Source organism: Pleurodeles waltl, chromosome 6 (assembly GCF_031143425.1).
Source record: "Pleurodeles waltl isolate 20211129_DDA chromosome 6, aPleWal1.hap1.20221129, whole genome shotgun sequence".
In the NCBI taxonomy this organism is placed as follows: domain Eukaryota; kingdom Metazoa; phylum Chordata; class Amphibia; order Caudata; family Salamandridae; genus Pleurodeles; species Pleurodeles waltl.
In genome coordinates this window covers 42659123-42678956 of record NC_090445.1, presented here as the reverse complement: position 1 = coordinate 42678956, position 19834 = coordinate 42659123, and the positions used below count along the sequence as shown (strand labels likewise).

The 19834-nt window shown below is 46.2% G+C and overlaps 1 protein-coding gene across 5 annotated transcripts in view; it reads left to right on the top strand.

Annotated features, from left to right (window-relative positions):
• The window catches only part of EHMT2 (euchromatic histone lysine methyltransferase 2), a 220706-nt gene that overhangs the window by 73069 nt on the left and 127803 nt on the right, over positions 1-19834 (top strand). For all 5 annotated transcript variants that reach the window (XM_069237196.1, XM_069237195.1, XM_069237194.1 and 2 more), the window contains 5 exons: positions 5835-6055; positions 7256-7441; positions 8489-8595; positions 10317-10423; positions 10954-11076. In XM_069237196.1, coding sequence (XP_069093297.1) covers positions 5835-6055; positions 7256-7441; positions 8489-8595; positions 10317-10423; positions 10954-11076 — 744 coding nt within the window. The remainder of the gene's footprint in view (positions 1-5834; positions 6056-7255; positions 7442-8488; positions 8596-10316; positions 10424-10953; positions 11077-19834) is intronic.

Below are 19834 nucleotides of genomic sequence, written 5' to 3'. Positions count from 1 at the left end.
CTGAACGCGCACTAGGCTCCTGCTAACCAGGTCCCAGTGCCAGATCTGTTTCCCTAAAATTGTACGATTGTTGCCCAGTTTGCAATATCTTTGGCCCGCCTGTAAGTCCTAGGTACCTAGGGCTTGGGTACCGAAGAGGGTTCCCAAGGGCTGCGCATGTATTGTGCCACCCTCAGGGACCCTTCACCTAACAAATGCAATCTGCCATTGCAGGTTGCGTGTCTTGGTGCAGCTAACAGTGGAAACAGGACATTGCACAGAGCCTGTGTGCCCTGTCCCCAAAACACTGCATGCAGTATATGTAAGTCACCCCTACAACAGGCCTTACAGCCCTAAAGCCGGTGCATTATACTACATGCAAGGGCATATCTGCAAGAGCAGATATACCCCTGCTATGTCTTTGTCGATTCTTAGACAAGTGAGTGATCAGGGAAGCCATTTTAAGTACATGTGCTGGACACTGGTCAATACTAGTTTCCCAGCTACGTGATGGCTTCACTGAAAATAGGGATGTTTGTTATCAAACATCTTGTATTAATAAACCCTCACTGATGCCAGTGATGGTTTTATTAATACATGCACCTAGAGGTGCCCCCTGAAAACCTCCCATCTACCTGTGTGCTGACGGACTAGTTTTAGCCAGCCTGCCACCACCGGACAAAATTCTGGCCCCCTAGGGTGACAGCCTTTGCTCTTGAGCAGTCAGAAACAAAACCTGCTCTGGGCGAGGTCTTTACATATCCACCCAACAGGATGACCTGCAAATCCGCATTCCAAAGCAGGGGGTTTCAGAGAAGCCCACTGCCCTTGGTATGCAGATCACTTTACTCAAAGGAGAGATGCTAGACCCCCCTCCCCCCACCCCCCCCCACCCCTAGCACCGCCGCAGAGGCCATTTGAAGTATTGTGTTTTATTTTACTGTCAACATAAGCATCGACGTATTTGCTTGTGAAGCACTTCAATAGATGTACATGGTATCCGGTTTAAAACCAGAAGGCAAGTATAAGTTCTTTTAGCTTTTTTTTTCCGGCCCCCAACTCTCACTTCAGGCAGTGTTCAACTGTTTACTGTTTCAGTAGGTGCTTCCAGGTGTTGCTAGAGGTTTTGGACATTCCTGCGTTTCACAGGAGCAAAATATATTTGGTGATGGATGGAGGCTTATGAGTACTAAAACATCTGTTTATTTAGCATAGAATCACCTCATCAAATTGATTTGTGAAAGATCTAAAGCTCTTTGTGTCCTTATTTGCTCACAGAATAAAAGTTGGAAGCAAAAAGCTACTCATTAAAGAAAATTACGTTGCAATACAAAAGACAGGAAACCCCTACTGATGTTTTTGATTGGCATTACACAAATCTGCAGGGTAATCAGTCCTTGTTTTTGTGTCCAGTAAAAATGTTTCTCCACCCAAGATCTTTATAGACATAGAATATCTCCACCTCTGTGTGGGGATTCTGGGATCCTGCGAGTAGATAAAGATTTTCTATCTATAGGAATTTAATGAAGATACCCATGATGGGAAACTAGGCTTACAAATACATTTACCTTTTGTACATTCAGCTGAATGATAAGCAAGAGTTTTCTAAAAAGGGGACTGCTTCCCACAGTGTACTTGATGATGTCCTAAGAGATTTACTTTTCAAGAGCTAAATATTCCCTTGTACACACAACTAGGTCCTAAAGTGTATAAAATCAGTATTAGGTGTTGCTGTCTTTACTCACCTGAAATAAAAGTAGCATTTATGGTAAGATGTTTGCCCATTTATCTTATTTCTTGTTTTAATTTCCCATGTTAAATTTCCCCATTCCAGTACCTGGATAGTGCATCATCAGTTTCTCAATCTTATGGCAGCACAACTCATGCTAGTTGTGCCACAGAAGAAGCATGTTTGTGTCATTTTAAATCATTCAATTTTAAGGAAGGTTTAGAAAGCTGTTCATCTACGCAGTGCACCAATGTAGGGTTACACTATGCAGTTAGCACAGGTGACCTTTATTGGCTGACAGAGGTTAATATAATAAACCTAAATGCTCTCATTTGTGGTAGGTGGGTGAGCAATTTAGGCTTATCAGGGGGTATTGCTAAGCATTTTATCAAACACACAGTCAATAAATGAGACACACGCTCAAAAAGAAACTCGAGACCAATTTTAGGAAAATCATACATATTTTTATATTAATTTAGGCACCAAGATCAGGTAAGTACTTTTCGAGTTAGCGATTTCAAGAAATGCAGAATATACAACTATCAACTCTGAGGTATGAGCCTCAAACGCTGTAATGTTATCCTATTATGTTATCCGATGGGGAAAACATATACTGCACAGGGTCACTTGCAATCGACCTACAGGACTGTTCTTCTGGAATTAAGGTAAGCAGGGGTCAAGGTCTCTAAAACCACCAGCATTTTCTGGTTACATACCCTGGTGTGTCCAGGTGCAGAGGTTCTCCTCGGACACTATGGCCCTCATTTCAACCCTGGCAGTCGGTGATGACCAGGGTAAATGTGACGGTAGTTCTGCCAACAGGCTGACGGTACTACACAGCTTATTTTGACCGTGGCGAAAGCACCACGGTCATACCGCCGGGACCGGCGGAATACTGCTGTGGTGGTCCCGGCGGTCGTAATCCTCCAGGGCAGCGCTGCCCTAGGGATTTCGACTCCCTTTACCGCCAGCCTTTCCATGGCAATGAAAACCACCATGGAAAGGCTGGCAGTAAGGGGACAGTGGAAATCGCAATGGGTACCATTAGGAGCCGGCTGCAATGTTACAGCCCTGCTCCCCGCTGGGCTGGCGGGCGGAAACTCTGTTTCTGCCCAGCGGGGATGTCCAAATGCAGCCGGAGGGTTCCTGGCCGCAAAGGCGGGCGACTGTCGGTCCAATATTGGTGGTTGGCTGACTGTCAATGTTGAAATGAGGGCCTTTGTGTTAGTCAGTGGGAGCCGTACCTAGAAGAAAAGGGCTGTAAGTGGGGACTGGGTGACCAGTCCAGTTGAACTCAAATGTGGGAGGGGTGGCGGGGCAGTTGGGGGTCTCGGTTCTTGAGTGTCTGAGCACCACAGACACACCAACGGTTTCAGTGGCCACGGGCTGGGGAGCTCAGGTGCATAGATGTTTTGTCTGGTGGGCTGTGGAGTCAGAGACTTTCACTGGGCTTGGGGTACTGGCAGGAGAGGGGAAAGAAACACAGCCGAATGACTTCTGGTGTGGAGCTGGCCTCTGTTGAAGTCCCTCGACATGCAGGTACGTTTTTGCAGTGGTGGTGTTCCGGCTGAACACAAACAAGCCTTGGTGGTGGTACTCCCGGTATTGGTGCAGGGAGGTTCCAGCTAGGCTCAGCGTCTCGAAGACTAGATGGATCGATGGGGTTGCATTCCTGGGCACTCAGAATCCTCTTCCTGGCGAGATGCTCCCTTAGTGGATCAAATGGTCAGCACAGTGGAGAACTGGACAGTTGCAGTTGGGGCCTGCTGCTGCAGGCTAGTGGCTTCTCCACTCCAAAGGAGCTGGTTAGCAAAGGGCTGGCAGGCCTCAGATGCTTTGGTAAGGATGCACAGCTACAGGACTAGTCAGATCTTTGTAATTATTGGGACTGGAGCAGGTGGGCAGAGTTTGGTGCCAAAGTCCTAGCTAGTCATTAGTTCTTGCGTTGGTCATCTCTTATTTGTCCTTCTTCTTTAGTCAGTTGAATCTGATTTCCTGGTACCAAGGAGCCACCTAAATACTCAATTTAGGGGCGTTTAGGGGAATGTAGTGTAGTAGCCAATTGGCTACCACCGCTTTGAGTCACTGCTCCACCTATATGACCACTTCCTGTGGGAAGTGGGCATAACCCTGTCCCAGAGTTCCTAGGTCCACCAAAAACAAGATAATGGACCCCTTATTTCGTGGAGTACATCAGGCAGCCCTCCTTAGGAGGGGGTGACAATCCTGGTAGTGAAACGCACCTAACTGCATAGCTAACATCCCCCTGTCTTGGTGCCCAATAGGCCTCCGGGCAGGGGGTGGCATATCCCAGGTCTGGGAGAAGCCAGTGTTGCGTATCAAAGGCGGCATAGACATAGAAGTCCCTGTCCTTAGAATGTAAATTTAGCAGCCACCCTGCTGGAGGAGGTGATAACACCTTCCTCCAGAGCAGGCATTGTTTCTGGCCTCAGAGTGTGAGTTATCACCTCCCAGAGGGTGAGTAAACTCTTCTGTGGTGCCAGGCTGGTCGATACTCTGCAGCTAACACACTAGAGGACTAATAGGTTTCAAGGGGCCCCTCTAAGGTGCACCCTAGGTGCATGTTATAATAAATCAGTTACTGGTATAAGGTGTTTGATACCAAAGCCATTATGTAACTGGGTAGCTCGTAATGACCAGTGCCTAGTACGTTCCTTAAGATGGCTTCACTGTCACTTTCAATATCTAGTGATACAACTAGATATCAAAGGGGTATATCTGCTCATTCAGATATGTCCTCACATATAATGCACCCTAGCTTAGGGCTCAAAGGCCTGCTGTAGGGGTGACTTACATATATTATGTGCAGTGATTTGGACATGGCCCACAATGGGTGTGGCGTGCTGTGCTTTCACTCATGGTTCGCACGATGACATGCAGTCTGAAATGGCAGGCTGTATGCAATTTGTAGGGGAATCTCCGAGTGTGGCACAGTACATGCTGCAGCCCTTAGGAACTCTCTTTTGTACCCATGCCCTAGCTACCAGGGGTAGTATTTACTAGGGACTTACAGGGGTGCTTAAGGTTGTGCCAGTTAAACACAATTAGACCTTTTACCTTGTTTTGGTTAAAGAGCACTGGCACGGGGGATCTGGTTTGCAGGCAACCAGTGTGCATCTTCAGTTGAAAAACATCAGTAGCAGTGGCAAAACCACTGTGACCATGTCAAAAGGAGCACTTTCCCACAGAAGGGATAGTGAAGATTAGTGCTAGATATTAAAAGATGAGGGCTAGGAGGGATTGAGTCTTTTATTTCAAGTTCACTGACTGTAACAATGAAATGTGAACACCCCACTTTGGTGAGTGTGTAGTCATTATAGGAGGTTGTGCCTTGATGCTCACACTCATAATCTGGTGACTTCTGCTGTGTTTTAGTGACAAAGTGTGGTTAGACATTATTCAAGTGTATTATTATCCTCAGTAGTAATTCTCCTGTACCAAAATGTTTAGTGTAAACTATTGATCTTGTAAAGCTAATGCCCTCGGACTATATAAATTTGGGGGGGGGGAGAGAAAGACTCTGAAATTTATTGTTTTCACCCACCCAAATAAATAACCCCTCCCCCTCACAGTTTTAGCGGTCTCTTCTCCCTAGGAAAATTTTTAATAAATGTACAAAATAAATATGTTGCTAATAAACATACAAATGCTGTTAATAAATCCTAGGACCCTATCATTCATGAATGTACTGTAATTTACACTGCATTGATCTGGTGTAATGCAGCAGTTTAGCACTACATAGTCACTATAAAGGTAGATTTCTGTTCTCACCTCCTAATAAATCCCCAGGTCTCGACAGTTGGTCATCTGAAAATGGACAGGCTCCTATGTCTTCAACTGCCTAGGGTCTCAGGACAAAGACTGTAACTTGAGAGTACACTTAGCACAGTGAAATCTATAGTCCCCACTCTTTAAGGTAGAAGAGTGCATCCCAGGATAGCGTCAAGCAGTTGCTGTGCTTTCTAAATATTGGTGGTGATAGATCCGTTGTTGCAGGATCACGTTGAGTATACCAAGCCTCACATCGTTTGTGTTTACTGCTCTGCGAAATTGATCTGTGGGACCTTTGATGTGCTCCACTGATTTCTCTTTCCTTTCCTCTTAGGGGACGTTTCTGGAATGCCATCCAGACTTCCGAATCACCCACCGTTTCCACAAGTCCTGCGTGTCGCAGCTCAATGGCATGCTTTTCTGTCCGCACTGCGGTGAGGATGCCTCAGAGGCCCAGGAAATTACCATTGCCAAAGCAGACACCTCAACACCGGTGCCTGCACCTCCATGTCAGGGGACCGAGGCCACTGGAAGAGCTGATACTACACATCCCAGGTATGTGATGATCGGCCTTCAGTTTTAACCAGGTTCTGGGTTCTCGAAAGTGCTTGCTTTATCAAGATGAAATTTGGGCCGGATGTATCAAGATAGCTTTCACTAAAAGTGCTTGCAATTTAACAGTCCTTTTGCGACCAGTATCTAATTGTGCGAACCAACCTATGTACTAATATGTTGATTTATACAATTATAATTTGCATTCCAATCTTCCTAAGGAGTATTCATTAAGCAGGTTGCAAATTTCCACTCTCACTGGTTTGCTACAATCACACAGACTGTGGCCTGCAAGGGTCAGCAGATTACCCTGTGTTTGCTTCTCTTAAATTAACTTTTTTTTTCTTTCTTCAAGGAAACCAGACTGTTTTTTGTTTTAATTTAAAAATCGTGTTTTCTAAAGTTTCAGTGGGAGTTGGCAGTGGTCTCATTGACCACTGCTTATTCCTTTTGGAACTTGCACCCCAGTTCCCTTTTGTGAATAAGTTATCATCCTACTTAGGAGTCTAACTTTTTAATGGCTTGCGACTCAAATTCTGTTTTAGGTGTCTCTCAATTATTGACTATTGTGTTTATTTGTGGATGTCTTGCATTCCTCAGTGTAGAGCGCTAAGGGTGCTCGGCCACTCTACCTGCAATTAAAGCACTTTGTGATTGCATAGCATGCCCCTGTCCACTCATTATGGAGCCCCTGGACTCTTTACACAGTGTATCTAGTTATTGATATAACCCCATAAAGAGCCAGCTTCCTACAATATATATAAGGATACTATTTTTGTAAATTAGTGTGGAAGTCCTTGAGTCGTGTATCTCATTTATTAACTGTGTACATATCCGCAGATGTCTAACACTCCTCTCTGATAAGCCTTAGGCTGCTTAACTGCCTTACCCTCTAAAAGAGCACCTTGGGATTGCTAGAGCTCGCCCCTGTCCACTGGTTAGGGAACCCCTGAACTCTTTACACCTCATTTTGGTATACCATATAAAGAGCCAGCTTCCTGTACTGGGAAACTGTTCAGCCCAGGAAAATGCCAACATAGATAAAACCTCGCAGTATGTGTTCAACGTTTTATTTATGGGTAATGACAATGAAGCAGTGAATTGTGATTAGTTGTTGTTAGTGGCCTTTACTGATTATCAGCCTCAAAAAGTACTCACATGTCCCTTATGTTATTCTCTCTTGCTCTTCACTCGTTTTTGCAGTGCCAGAATGAGAGGAAATGGTGAAGCATGTCGTGCAGTGGGCGATACAAACGATGTGGACAGCTCTGGTCCCTCAGTCACCCTTCCATCTGGTATAGTACTTTCTGCTGCAGGCCTTCCTGTGGGGCCCATTCGGGAAGGACTTGAGAAGGCTTTGCTGAGTCAGGAGATGGAGATGGCAGACAGGTTGTTACATTTGTATTTTATTAAGTGTTTATAGGTAGCATGACTGTGGCCTTGTAGGGCAGAGCCTATGCCATGGGAATTACAGGAAGTCACAGTGTATGTGGGTAGGTTTACATAAGTCTGTGGGTACATATGTGCATTATTTTGCAGCATTGATCTTTATCGATTCATATTCTTTGCATACCTCTGCCATTTAGTAGTTGGTGAAAAAAAGTGCAATCTGTTTAAAAAAGTTCTTAATGTGGGCATCTCTGTAATGATGGCCCTTGAAGATATCAACTTGTGCACCACAGTGCTCCTCTCCCTGGATCTTCTGTCTTACAGAGGATCACTGAAGTGGACTGCACTCAGGAAGACTTGCCCTGTTTCATATTCTGTACATACGGTGCTCATGTGAAGGTGGTTGCTCGTTTGAATATTTGGAACCCATACTCTGGAGCGACAATCCATTTCGACAAGTCCATGATCTCACATACATGAAGTCTTGGAGTGTATGCTGTGCTCTACCTTATGTGGATATTCTGGAATTTGGACATGTATCTGGGTCTACGCTGAGTTCCCGTTCTTTTTAGTATATTTGCAAAGTAGGCACTTGACCTTCCATGCTAGAATTTGATATGGTTGGTAATGAAACTGTGGCTGCATTGTGGATGGCTTTCGGTGGAAAATAACCATATGGTTATAACCCTATGGAAAATAACCAAGGCCTGGACAGTTCAGCTGAGAGATTTTAGGGTATATTTCTACAAGTGGATCTGTGGGGTTGTGAGTATTTTCCTGCTTGTGATTGTTTTTCACTTAGCCCTTGAAAAAGAATTTGATAACTAGTTAAAAGCTAAAGGAGTTGCCATAGGGGCGAGGCACCTAGCTGAAGGCTCACGTACTTGCGATGAGGGGAGGTAGAGAGCCAACCCATTGAGGTTTTAGACACTCATGTTTGCACATAAGCATAATGTTAAAAACGTATACCATAGCTAGGCCCAACAAGGTACATTATTGCATACCTTCCTTGTTTCTAAACGTTTTTTCTTTGCACCTTTGTTCCAGACCCGCTCCATCAAAACGTGACCGACGAAAGAAGGTGCGCTATCACCCGCGGCAGCTGTATTTGTCAGTGAAGCATGGGGAGCTCCAGAAGATTGTGCATATGCTTTGTAAGTCAAGGATGGAGAAGATCAATATTGCTGTAGTTGTAGTTGGTGCTTACCACTAGATAATATGTATGTTAGGAGTCATTGCTGAACATTTTGTAGTCCATTGGAGGCTATCATGAAGTGGTTCTCTTCATTGGTTTGTGTGAGCATAGTTTGATGAAAGCAACTATTGTTGTCTCAATGAACCATAATTTAGGTGCCATGCTCAGTTGCCTAAATATTGCTGAACCTGCGCACTCCTTTTTATTTCCCTTACTTACTGGTAAAACTACTCCAAATGAGTTGTGTTCATGTTGTAATTATGCTGATTTGCTGGTCTCAATTTTTGCAGTATTGTATCACCCCAGTCACTGTTGCAGCAGGTATTTCCTGCTTTGTTTAAATCACTTCTTTCCTCAATGTCTATAAAAGTTTTACGCTGTTTCATCTGATCAGATGTAAAGATCTTTATGGAGACCTTCTCTTTTAATTTGTTTCCACATAGCACTGTAGTGAGCTCTGCTGATTTATTTACTCCTAATGGTATTAGATCTAACACTAAAACCCACCACCCTTTTCACATGTATTGTAAAAATAAAAACATATCTACCATGGTAGGTCACAAAACAACCAATCCTACCTGAAATGAACAACTTCCTAGTAGCCCTCTTAGTGGCGTCAGCAGCAGTATTATCTTATTTGTTCAGTTCATAGGTTTTAGTTCCTAATGGGCTAGACCCCTCAAGCCCATGAGACTTTAGTAATAGGTTGGCATCTGTGTGGAGGTAAAGAAAGACTGAGAAAATTCGTTGTTTTTTCTGGGTTCTTTAAAACAAATTAAAAAAAAAAAAGTGGCCTTACATTTCTTGAAGTGCACAATAACTAATACCCATCTGATCTTGTTTGATTCTTGGGTATATCTGATCTAAAAGAAGATAAACAATCCTTATGTTGGTTAGGATTACAATTTAGGTGACTATAGGTGCTGCGATACTGGGCATCTGGAAGTAATTATCCCCGATGGTACCTGTGCACCTAAATCTGCCTATTCTAAGTTAATCTTCATTGAACGTGGAACAACAACATGGATGCATTTTTTTCAGGTGCAGTTCTTAATCCTAATCCCTATTCTATGCACATTAACACTACCATTTACCTCCTGCTCTGATAATCTTGTGTTCTATTGATCTTGGTTTCGATTTTTGGTAATTGTAGTTGTGTTGTGGAGTGAGACAGTCAATCTCTGATCCATAAGATTCCTCCTGCCAATTCTGAGGCTGTGGAAATAGCAGAGCCTCTGGAACCATCCACTGCAAGTGTAAACAGTATTGATCCTCAGTGTGTTTTGGAGAGAAATACAGCCTTTTGTTATAGGTGATATGGGTCTCAAATTTCCTAAAACTCAAACAAGCACCGAAGTAACTTTCAGGAAAAATTTGCACTGCATAAAGTTGGGGAAATATGAGCCTGAACACAGTAATGCATGCAGCAGGCTAGAGACATGGAAGAAAAAATGCCTTTGTGTTGTCCATTATATGATTTATTTTTGGCTTGGGAACGACCAGTGCTGTGTTTCGGAACTGCTCACCTGATGTCTGTGAACTTAGTACTGTTATAATAATATAGATGTGGGTTGGTGTACAGGGGAGTTTAAAAAAAAAAAAAGCTAACATGCTGGCCAGAAAGATGACAAACTCCTCATTTACTTTTTGCTTCAATCTACCTCTTGTTTGCCCCACAAGTGGACAACCTGGACCCTAACTTTTTGGCTGAGCAAGTGAGCAAGAGGACGCCTCTGCACGCTGCAGCACAGAAGGGTTACCTGGAGATCTGCCATGTTCTGTTACAGGTGAGACTGTTACATCCCATCCTTACTACATATACTCTTCTAATGACACCTAGAAGCTAGATGAAATAAAATCTGCTATCCTTTCTTCATGTTGACCAGTCTTGTGGCCCCTGTTTTAAAATGATTAGTTTGTTCCATTAAGGCTGTATTCTGGAGCTTCTGTAGTAACAAAAGAGGTTCCTGCAATCCCTGATGATTTCTGTGCTGTGATGTCCTTTTCCTGCAGATGGGGCTCCCCAGTGTGTTATGGGTTGCATGCTCTTGAACACCTTCCGATCCACCATGGCCTCTCTGTCCTGAGCTAGTTATATGGCCTAGCAGTTCTGCTTTTAAAATTGGCCTACATGGCCTAGAGTCCCACTGCACACTTATCTCTTAACCCTAGTTTGTCACAGTATTAGCTGCGTGATGTGTGCCATCCCGCCTTAAATTTAAAGTCATCCTGCCTTGAATCTAAAAGCATCCTGCCTTAAATCTAAAAGCTTCTGAATGCCTGACAGGCATTAGTTTGTCTCTGTTCTTTTTCCCAGGCTGGAGCTTATATTAATGCCTACGACAAGGTCCTACGGACTCCGCTAATGGAGGCAGTTGTAAGCAACCAGCTGGAGGCAGCCAAGTATCTGGTGAATCGTGGTGCATGCATCTATCACAAGGTGAGGAAGTTTCTAAGACCACATGGAGTAAATATTTGCCGGTGCCTGATGCCTTATGTATTAAACTCCACTTGCGCTCTTAGGCAGCTCTTTTCTTGTTTTTAACCGGGGGACACGCCGTCACTTCCAAGCCGCCATCCACGTGGTTTGGGCCGGTTAGAGCCCTCCTCGTTTGCATTGCTGTACGGCGTCGGCCATTTTTGGGGAATCGACCTAACGACAGTCTAGTGTTTCTTGGGGAGGACAGAGCAGACGCCATCCATTTCCGCATTTAAACGGATGGAGAGGCGCCCCACAGCGGGGCGCGCCACAGGCAAGCCAGTCTGCGCCTGCCTGAGTCCAGATGGGTCCGTGGGCCAGGCTGGTTATTCCCAAGAGCGACCCCCCCCACCCCCACCCCAAGAACTTCTCAAAACGTGCGCTCCTTGATTTTAAAGAAGAAGTTCCTGGTATGCATTGTACGCAGATTGATCCTGCCCATTCAGGGACTCCTTGCTGTAAGAATTGATTGTGGCTGGAACACTATTATATCTCCTAAGAAAGATAGTCCTGTGCTTCGAATAAACGAGTTGGGGAGTAAAGATACTGTGATAGACAATAAGCATTCTAACATTAACTGTGGCTTAGTTAATGTTCGCTCTCTGGGGAAACATGCGTTTGAAATCAGGGAACTGATTGAAGCAGCCCACTTGGACTGCCTCTTCATTACTGAAACCTGGGCTAAAGAAGCTTCTAACCCAGATTTCCTAGCTGCTTCACCTCCAGAGTACTCTTTTTCCAGGCTAGATAGGCTAGAGAAGAGAGGAGGTAGGCTGGCCATCATTTTTAGAAATCATTTTGGTTGCACGCTGGATGGGCTTAGTATCAGCCAGACCATTTGTGAAGGAGCCTTTTTCAAGATCCACCTACAGTGTACAGTGTTGTTGGAGGGACTACTGGTATACAGGCCCCCCAGCCCCAGGAAGGATTTCTTATCGTCCTGGCCCACTTTACTGGAACACTTAATACTGGCCCCAAAGCAATTGTCCTGGGCGACTTTAATCTTCATCTTGAAGACCAGTCTGATCCAGTTATCTGTGATTTCCTAAGTTTGATGAGCAGCCTGGAATGGTATATTGGGGATTTGACTGTAACACATCGTGCAGGGCACATGCTGGACGGCATTTTCCTTCGGCATGAAAATGGCGTTAGGGCAGACAACATGGCCCTGGACTGGACCGACCATCATTTGTTGTCTTTTAGGTTAGTAGGCACAGAGGCAGCCACTAAAATTCACCCTGTGTCTAGAATTATTAGACCATGGCACAGGGTCCAGGAGACAAATTTTGCCTGGGCTCTCCAGTCAGGCTGGGATCAGGCGAAAGCACCGGTCCATTCTACTTTGGAGATCTTTGACTTAGGAATAAGACTAGCTATAGACACTATAGCATCCATGGTTCCATCTGAGCCTAAACCAGGACGCTGCCTCTCTGCTCCCTGGTTTTCGAAGGAACTTAAAAGTTTTCAATGAATCTATCGCAGACAGGAACGTAAATGGCAGCTCAATAAGACCAGTACGGAGAGGGATAAATTGAGGAGTACTCTGGCGAATTACAAACAGGCTATCAGATCAGCCAAGACAGAATACATTTCTCGCACGATTAAAGAAGCACAGAACAAACAGAAAGAACTGTTCAAAATAATTCGCTCACTTCCTATTCCGCCTCCACCTTCCAGCTTGGGGAACTCAGACTTTCTGCAAAAAAGTGGCAGACTTCTTCAAAGACAAAATCTTACAAATACAGGCACATTTTCCACAAACCATCCATGAGTGTGAGAAGGATTTACGGGAGGACTTTGTACCCCCCGAGCTGTTAATAGGCTGAATAGCTTTCAGCCTTTATTGGTCACACAAATTTCAGAATGTCTAGCTGCTGTAAAATCTGGCTCTCCAAATGATCCCTGCCCTCTGCAGATTCTCAAGTTAGTGCCTGACCTGATCTCCTCCGCCCTGGAACCTGTTCATGCAGACATCCTGCATAAAGGTCATTTTCCGGATTCCTGGAAAGAATCCATTGTAATTCCACTAATTAAGAAACCAGGCAGGGACATCATTGACCTGACAAATCTCCGACCAATCTCTCTATTACCCACCCCAGCTAACAACCTGGAAAGGCATATGAACAAGGAATTTCAGACTTTTTACGGGCAAACGGGAGCCTGGATGCATCCTGTAAAGAAATGGCTCCCTGTTGCAGTTACCCCCCACTTTTTGCCTGATACTGATGCTGACTTGACTGAGAAGTGTGCTGGGACCCTGCTAACCAGGCCCCAGCACCAGTGTTCTTTCACCCAAAATGTACCATTGTTTCCACAATTGGCACAACCCTGGCACCCAGGTAAGTCCCTTGTAACTGGTACCCCTGGTACCAAGGGCCCTGATGCCAGGGAAGGTCTATAAGGGCTGCAGCATGTCTTATGCCACCTTAGGGACCCCTCACTCAGCACAGACACACTGCTTGCCAGCTTGTGTGTGCTGGTGGGGAGAAAATGACTAAGTCGACATGGCACTCCCCTCAGGGTGCCATGCCAACCTCACACTAGCTATGGCATAGGTAAGTCACCCCTCTAGCAGGCCTTACAGCCCTAAGGCAGGGTGCACTATACCACAGGTGAGGGCATGAGCACTATGCCCCTACAGTGTCTAAGCAAAACCTTAGACATTGTAAGTGCAGGGTAGCCATAAGAGTATATGGTCTGGGAGTCTGTCAAAAACGAACTCCACAGCTCCATAATGGCTACACTGAATACTGGGAAGTTTGGTATCAAACTTCTCAGAATAATAAACCCACACTGATGCCAGTGTTGGATTTATTAAAAAATGCACACAGAGGGCATCTTAGAGATGCCCCCTGTATTTTACCCAATTGTTCAGTGCAGGACTGACTGGTCTGTGCCAGCCTGCTGCTGAGAGACGAGTTTCTGACCCCATGTGGTGAGGGCCTTTGTGCTCTCTGAGGACAGAAACAAAAGCCTGCTCTGGGTGGAGGTGCTTCACACCTCCCCTCTGCAGGAACTGTAACACCTAGCAGTGATCCTCAAAGGCTCAGGCTTCGTGTTACAATGCCCCAGGGCACTCCAGCTAGTGGAGATGCCCGCCCCCTGGACACAGCCCCCACTTTTGGCGGCAAGTCCCGGAGAGATAATGAGAAAAACAAGGAGGAGTCACTGGCCAGTCAGGACAGCCCCCAAGGTGTCCTGAGCTGAGGTGACTCTGACTTTTAGAAATCCTCCATCTTGCAGATGGAGGATTCCCCCAATAGGATTAGGGATGTGCCCCCCTCCCCTCAGGGAGGAGGCACAAAGAGGGTGTACCCACCCTCAGGGCTAGTAGCCATTGGCCACTAACCCCCCAGACCTAAACACGCCCTTAAATGTAGTATTTAAGGGCTCCCCAGAACCTAGGAACTCAGATTCCTGCAACCTAAGAAGAAGAGGACTGCTAAGCTGAAAAACCCTGCAGAGAAGACGGAGACACCAACTGCTTTGGCCCCAGCTCTACTGGCCTGTCTCCCCCCTTCTGAAGAAAACTGCTCCAGCGACGCTTTCCCCAGGACCAGCGACCTCTGAATCCTCAGAGGACTGCCCTGCTCTAAAAGGACCAAGAAACTCCTGAGAACAACGGCCCTGTTCACCCAAGACTGCAACTTTGTTTCCAAAGAAGCAACTTCAAGACAACTGCGTTTCCCACCGGAAGCGTGAGACTTGCAACTCTGCACCCAACGCCCCTGGCTCGACTTGTGGAGAACAAACACTTCAGGGAGGACTCCCTGGCGACTACGAGACCGTGAGTAGCCAGAGTTGACCCCCCTGAGCTCCCACAGCTACGCCTGCAGAGGGAATCCCGAGGCTCCCCCTGACCGCGACTGCCTGACTCCCAGATCCCGACGCCTGGAAAAGACCCTGCACCCGCAGCCCCCAGGACCTGAAAGATCGGAACTCCAGTGCAGGAGTGACCCCCAGGAGGCCCTCTCCCTTGCCCAGGTGGTGGCTACCCCGAGGAGCCCCCCCCTTGCCTGCCTGCATCGCTGAAGAGACCCCTTGGTCTCCCATTGATTTTCATTGGAAACCCGACGTGTGTTTGCACACTGCACCCGGCCGCCCCCGTGCTGCTGAGGGTGTACTTTCTGTGCTAACTTGTGTCCCCCCCGGTGCCCTACAAAACCCCCCTGGTCTGCCCTCCGAAGACGCGGGTACTTACCTGCTGGCAGACTGGAACCGGGGCACCCCCTTCTCTATTGAAGCCTATGTGTTTTGGGCACCACTTTGAACTCTGCACCTGACCGGCCCTGAGCTGCTGGTGTGGTAACTTTGGGGTTGCTCTGAACCCCCAACGGTGGGCTACCTTGGACCCAAACTTGAACCCCATAGGTGGTTTACTTACCTGCAAGAACTAACAATTACTAACCTCCCCTAGGAACTGTGAAAATTGCACTGTCTAGTTTTAAAATAGCTATATGTGTTTTATTTGAAAAGTATATATGATATTGTGATTATTCAAAGTTCCTAAAGTACTTACCTGCAATACCTTTCATGCAAAGTATTACATGTAGAATTTGCACCTGTGGTTCTTAAAATAAACTAAGAAAAGATATTTTTCTATACAAAAACCTATTGGCCTGGAATTGTCTGAGTGTGTGTTCCTCAGTTATTGCCTGTGTGTAGGTACAACAAATGCTTAACACTACTCCTTTGATAAGCCTACTGCTCGACCACACTACCATAAAATAGAGCATTAGTATTATCTCTTTTTGTCACTATCTTACCTCTAAGGGGCACTCTGGACTCTGTGCATACTATTCCTTACTTTGAAATAGTGCATACAGAGCCAACTTCCTACACATCCCAACATGGATTCCGTTGTGCTCATAGCAAGGAAACTGCACTGATATCTTCGGCGGATATTATTCGCCGTAGAGTCGATCAGGGGGAGGACACGATCCTTGTTCTGCTTGATTTGTCAGCTGCGTTTGATACTATATCTCCGCAACTCTTAGTTCAGCAACTATATCAGGCAGGAGTAAGAGACAAAGCACTGGACATACTTAAGTCCAATAGATCTAACACAGTGTCTTGCGGAGACCACAGGGCCACTCCTTTTCAACTACCTTGTGGTGTCCCTCCGGGATCTTCGCTCAGTCCCACTTTATTTAATCTTTATGTGGCCCCACTGGCCAGTTTGGTGCGCTCCTTTGGCTTCCATATGGTGTCCTATGCAGATGACATGCAGTTGATTGTCCCAGTTCTGCGTAACTGGGAAGAAACTAGGCACAGATTTCTGGATTGTACGAAGGCGATTAATAGCTGGATGAGCAATAATTGGCTCGAATTAAACAGAGACAAGACAGAAATCTTATGTTTCGGCTTAGACAGTAAACTGTGGAGCTCAAGCTGGTGGCCAGCAGCCTGCAGTGTGTGCCCGGTGCCACGTACTTCAGCCAGAAATTTGGGGACTATATTTTACAGTTCTCTTTCCTTTGAGCAGCATGTAAATCAGACACTTAAAAGCTGCTTTTGGGCGCTTAAAACCCTGAAGAAAATCCTCCCATTTTTACATGACAATTTGAAGGTTCCGGTGGTGTTGACCCTTGTAATACCTCGACTGGACTATTGCAATGCCTTATTGTTAAATGTCAGCAAATTAGTCCTCTATAAACTACAACTTATTCAAAATGCGGCGGCTCGTCTTATTTTGAATGTACCCCTCTCTTTTTCTGCCAGTTGTTGTCTTAATCCTTTTATCGAATGGTAGCCAATGAAGTTGTTTAAGTTTAAATCCTTATGCCTTACTTTCAAGGCCTACCATCAAGAGGGCTGTGCGTATTTGCATTCAGCCCTACAACTCTATTTTCCATCTAGGACGCTGAGATCCTCGTCTAGCCAACTTATTCGGGTACCCACAGTCACAGGGCCAGGTGAGGGGACAGAGCCTTTTCTGTGGAGGCAGCCAGATTATGAAACTCTTTACCCCTTACGATCAGACAAATAGAGACTTACTTGGTCTTTAGGAAAAAATTAAAAACTTGGCTCTTTGCCAACTAGGTTGGTTTTCCTTTCTCTGACCGGTAACTACTGGTCTACTTCTAGCTCATTTGGACTAGCGCTTTGATGCTTCCGCCGGAATGCGCTCTACCAAAACATTACAATACAATACAAAACATTACATTACAATACAATACAATACAATACTAGGGAGGTGGGTATGGATTTGCCATCGTGTAGGGACTGGGTGCATTGCTGAAGCCTTGATTCGCTCTCCCCATTTTCAAAATACTACCCTCCGTACCCAAGGTTCAACCCCTTCATATTCTCTTCTGTGCACACATTGGGAAAGGGGTGACTTGATTAACACACATTCTTTTTGTCATTAAAATAAACGTCATTAACATGAAAATATAAGCTAGCTTCTTTCTGACAGTTGTTTGTCAACAAACTCAAAGCATAATTTGAAATTGTTAAGTTCAGCTCTAAAACCAAGGTATAATTACTTCCAAATCAATCCTGGGATAAGTGGCAAGAATTTTGAAAGTTTATCATATGAAGGGAACTCTGTATGAAAACTCATCAAATGCTGACTCTTACAGAGAAAACCTTATGTTCGATGGCATCTGTCGCTGTAGATACACATGTTGTGCATAGCCCGCCATCTGGTGTTGGGTCGGAGTGTTACAAGTTGTTTTTCTTCGAAGAAGTCTTTCGAGTCACGGGACCGAGGGACTCCTCCTCTTTGTCTCCATTGCGCATGGGCGTCGACTCCATCTTCGATTGTTTTCTTTCCGCCATCGGATTCGGACGTGTTCCTTTCGCTCCGGGTTTCGGAACGGAAAGTTAGCTAAATAATCGGAAAATTACGTCGGTATTGTTGCGTTCGGGATCGGGTTAGATAGAATCGACACCGAATCGAAGCGTGAAGAGCTCCGGTGCCCTTCGGGGTAGTTTTCGATCCCCCGTCGGGGCCTGGTCGGCCCGACCGCGTGTAAAACAACGCTGATGGAACGGACCCCGTTCCGATTCTGTCCTAAATGCCACAACAAGTACCCATATACAGACCAACATTTGGTCTGTAACCTGTGCCTGTCGCCTGAGCACAGTGAAGAAACTTGCGAGGCCTGTCGTGCGTTCCGGTCCCGAAAAACACTCCGTGACCGTCGAGCCAGAAGACTGCAGATGGCGTCCACGCCGACAGGACACCGAGAGTTCGAGGAACAAGAGGGAGAGGAAACCTTCTCGATCCATGAATCGGACTCGGAGGAATTCGACAACCAAAAAACTGTGAGTAAGACGTCGAAGCCAGCACACAAGAAAAGTGACAAGGCCCAGGGGACGCCACTGCCACCAGGCCATGGCTCGACCCATAAATTCGGTGACCGACCATCGGCACCGAAAAAGGCTGAAATAGTGCCGAGATCGTCCGACTCCGGTCGAGACACAGGCACGCAGCCATCTCGGGACCGAGAAAGTGCTGCTGAAAAAGATCGACGCCGAGATAGCGGAGCCGAAACTGCTCGACGCAGAGACAGCGGCACCGAGGAGGATCGACGCCGAGAGGGTTCGACTCCGAAAAAGAAGAAGGTCGCCTCGGAGCCGAAAAAGAGTACAGACATGGTTTCGGTGCCAAAACGACCCGCAACCGAGCCAACTACCGGTTCCTATTCAGAGAAGCAATCACTGTCCTCTCAGATGCGAAAGCATAGATTTGAGGAAGAATTACAATCCACCGAAGTGGACCACACTCAAAAACGTATTTTTATACAGAGTGAACAGGGAAAATAAGCACCCTTCCCCCTATTAGGAGAAAAAGGAGACTGGAGTTTCAGTCAGACCAAGCTCCACAAACAAAACTGGTGAAAAAGGTAACTCCGCCACCCTCTCCTCCACCTGTAACTAACGTTTCACCGGCACTAACTCCATCACATTCCCCGGCTCACACCACCATGAGCCAAGGTGACCAGGACCAGGACGCTTGGGACTTATACGACGCCCCAGTGTCGGACAACAGTCCAGAGGCGTATCCTACAAAGCCCTCATCACCAGAGGACAGCACAGCATATTCACAAGTGGTGGCTAGGGCGGCAGAGTTCCACAACGTGTCCCTACACTCGGAACCAGTCGAGGATGACTTCTTATTCAACACCCTCTCCTCCACCCATAGCTCCTACCAAAGCCTGCCTATGCTCCCAGGAATGCTTCGGCACGCAAAGGAAATCTTCAAGGAGCCGGTCAAGAGTAGAGCAATAACACCAAGGGTGGAAAAGAAATATAAAGCACCTCCCACAGACCCTGTTTTCATCACCTCACAGCTGCCACCAGATTCCGTCGTAGTAGGAGCAGCTCGCAAGAGAGCCAACTCCCACACATCTGGGGATGCACCACCCCCAGATAAAGAGAGCCGCAAGTTCGATGCAGCCGGAAAAAGAGTCGCAGTACAAGCTGCAAACCAGTGGCGCATCGCTAACTCTCTAGCGCTACTTGCGCGCTATGACAGAGCCCATTGGGACGAGATGCAACACCTCATTGAGCATCTACCCAAAGAGCTACAAAAGAGGGCGAAACAGGTGGTTGAGGAAGGACAGAACATATCTAATAATCAGATACGCTCTTCTATGGATGCAGCGGACACAGCTGCGAGAACAATTAACACATCTGTGACTATAAGAAGGCACGCATGGCTACGAACGTCTGGTTTTAAACCAGAGATACAGCAGGCAGTGCTCAATAT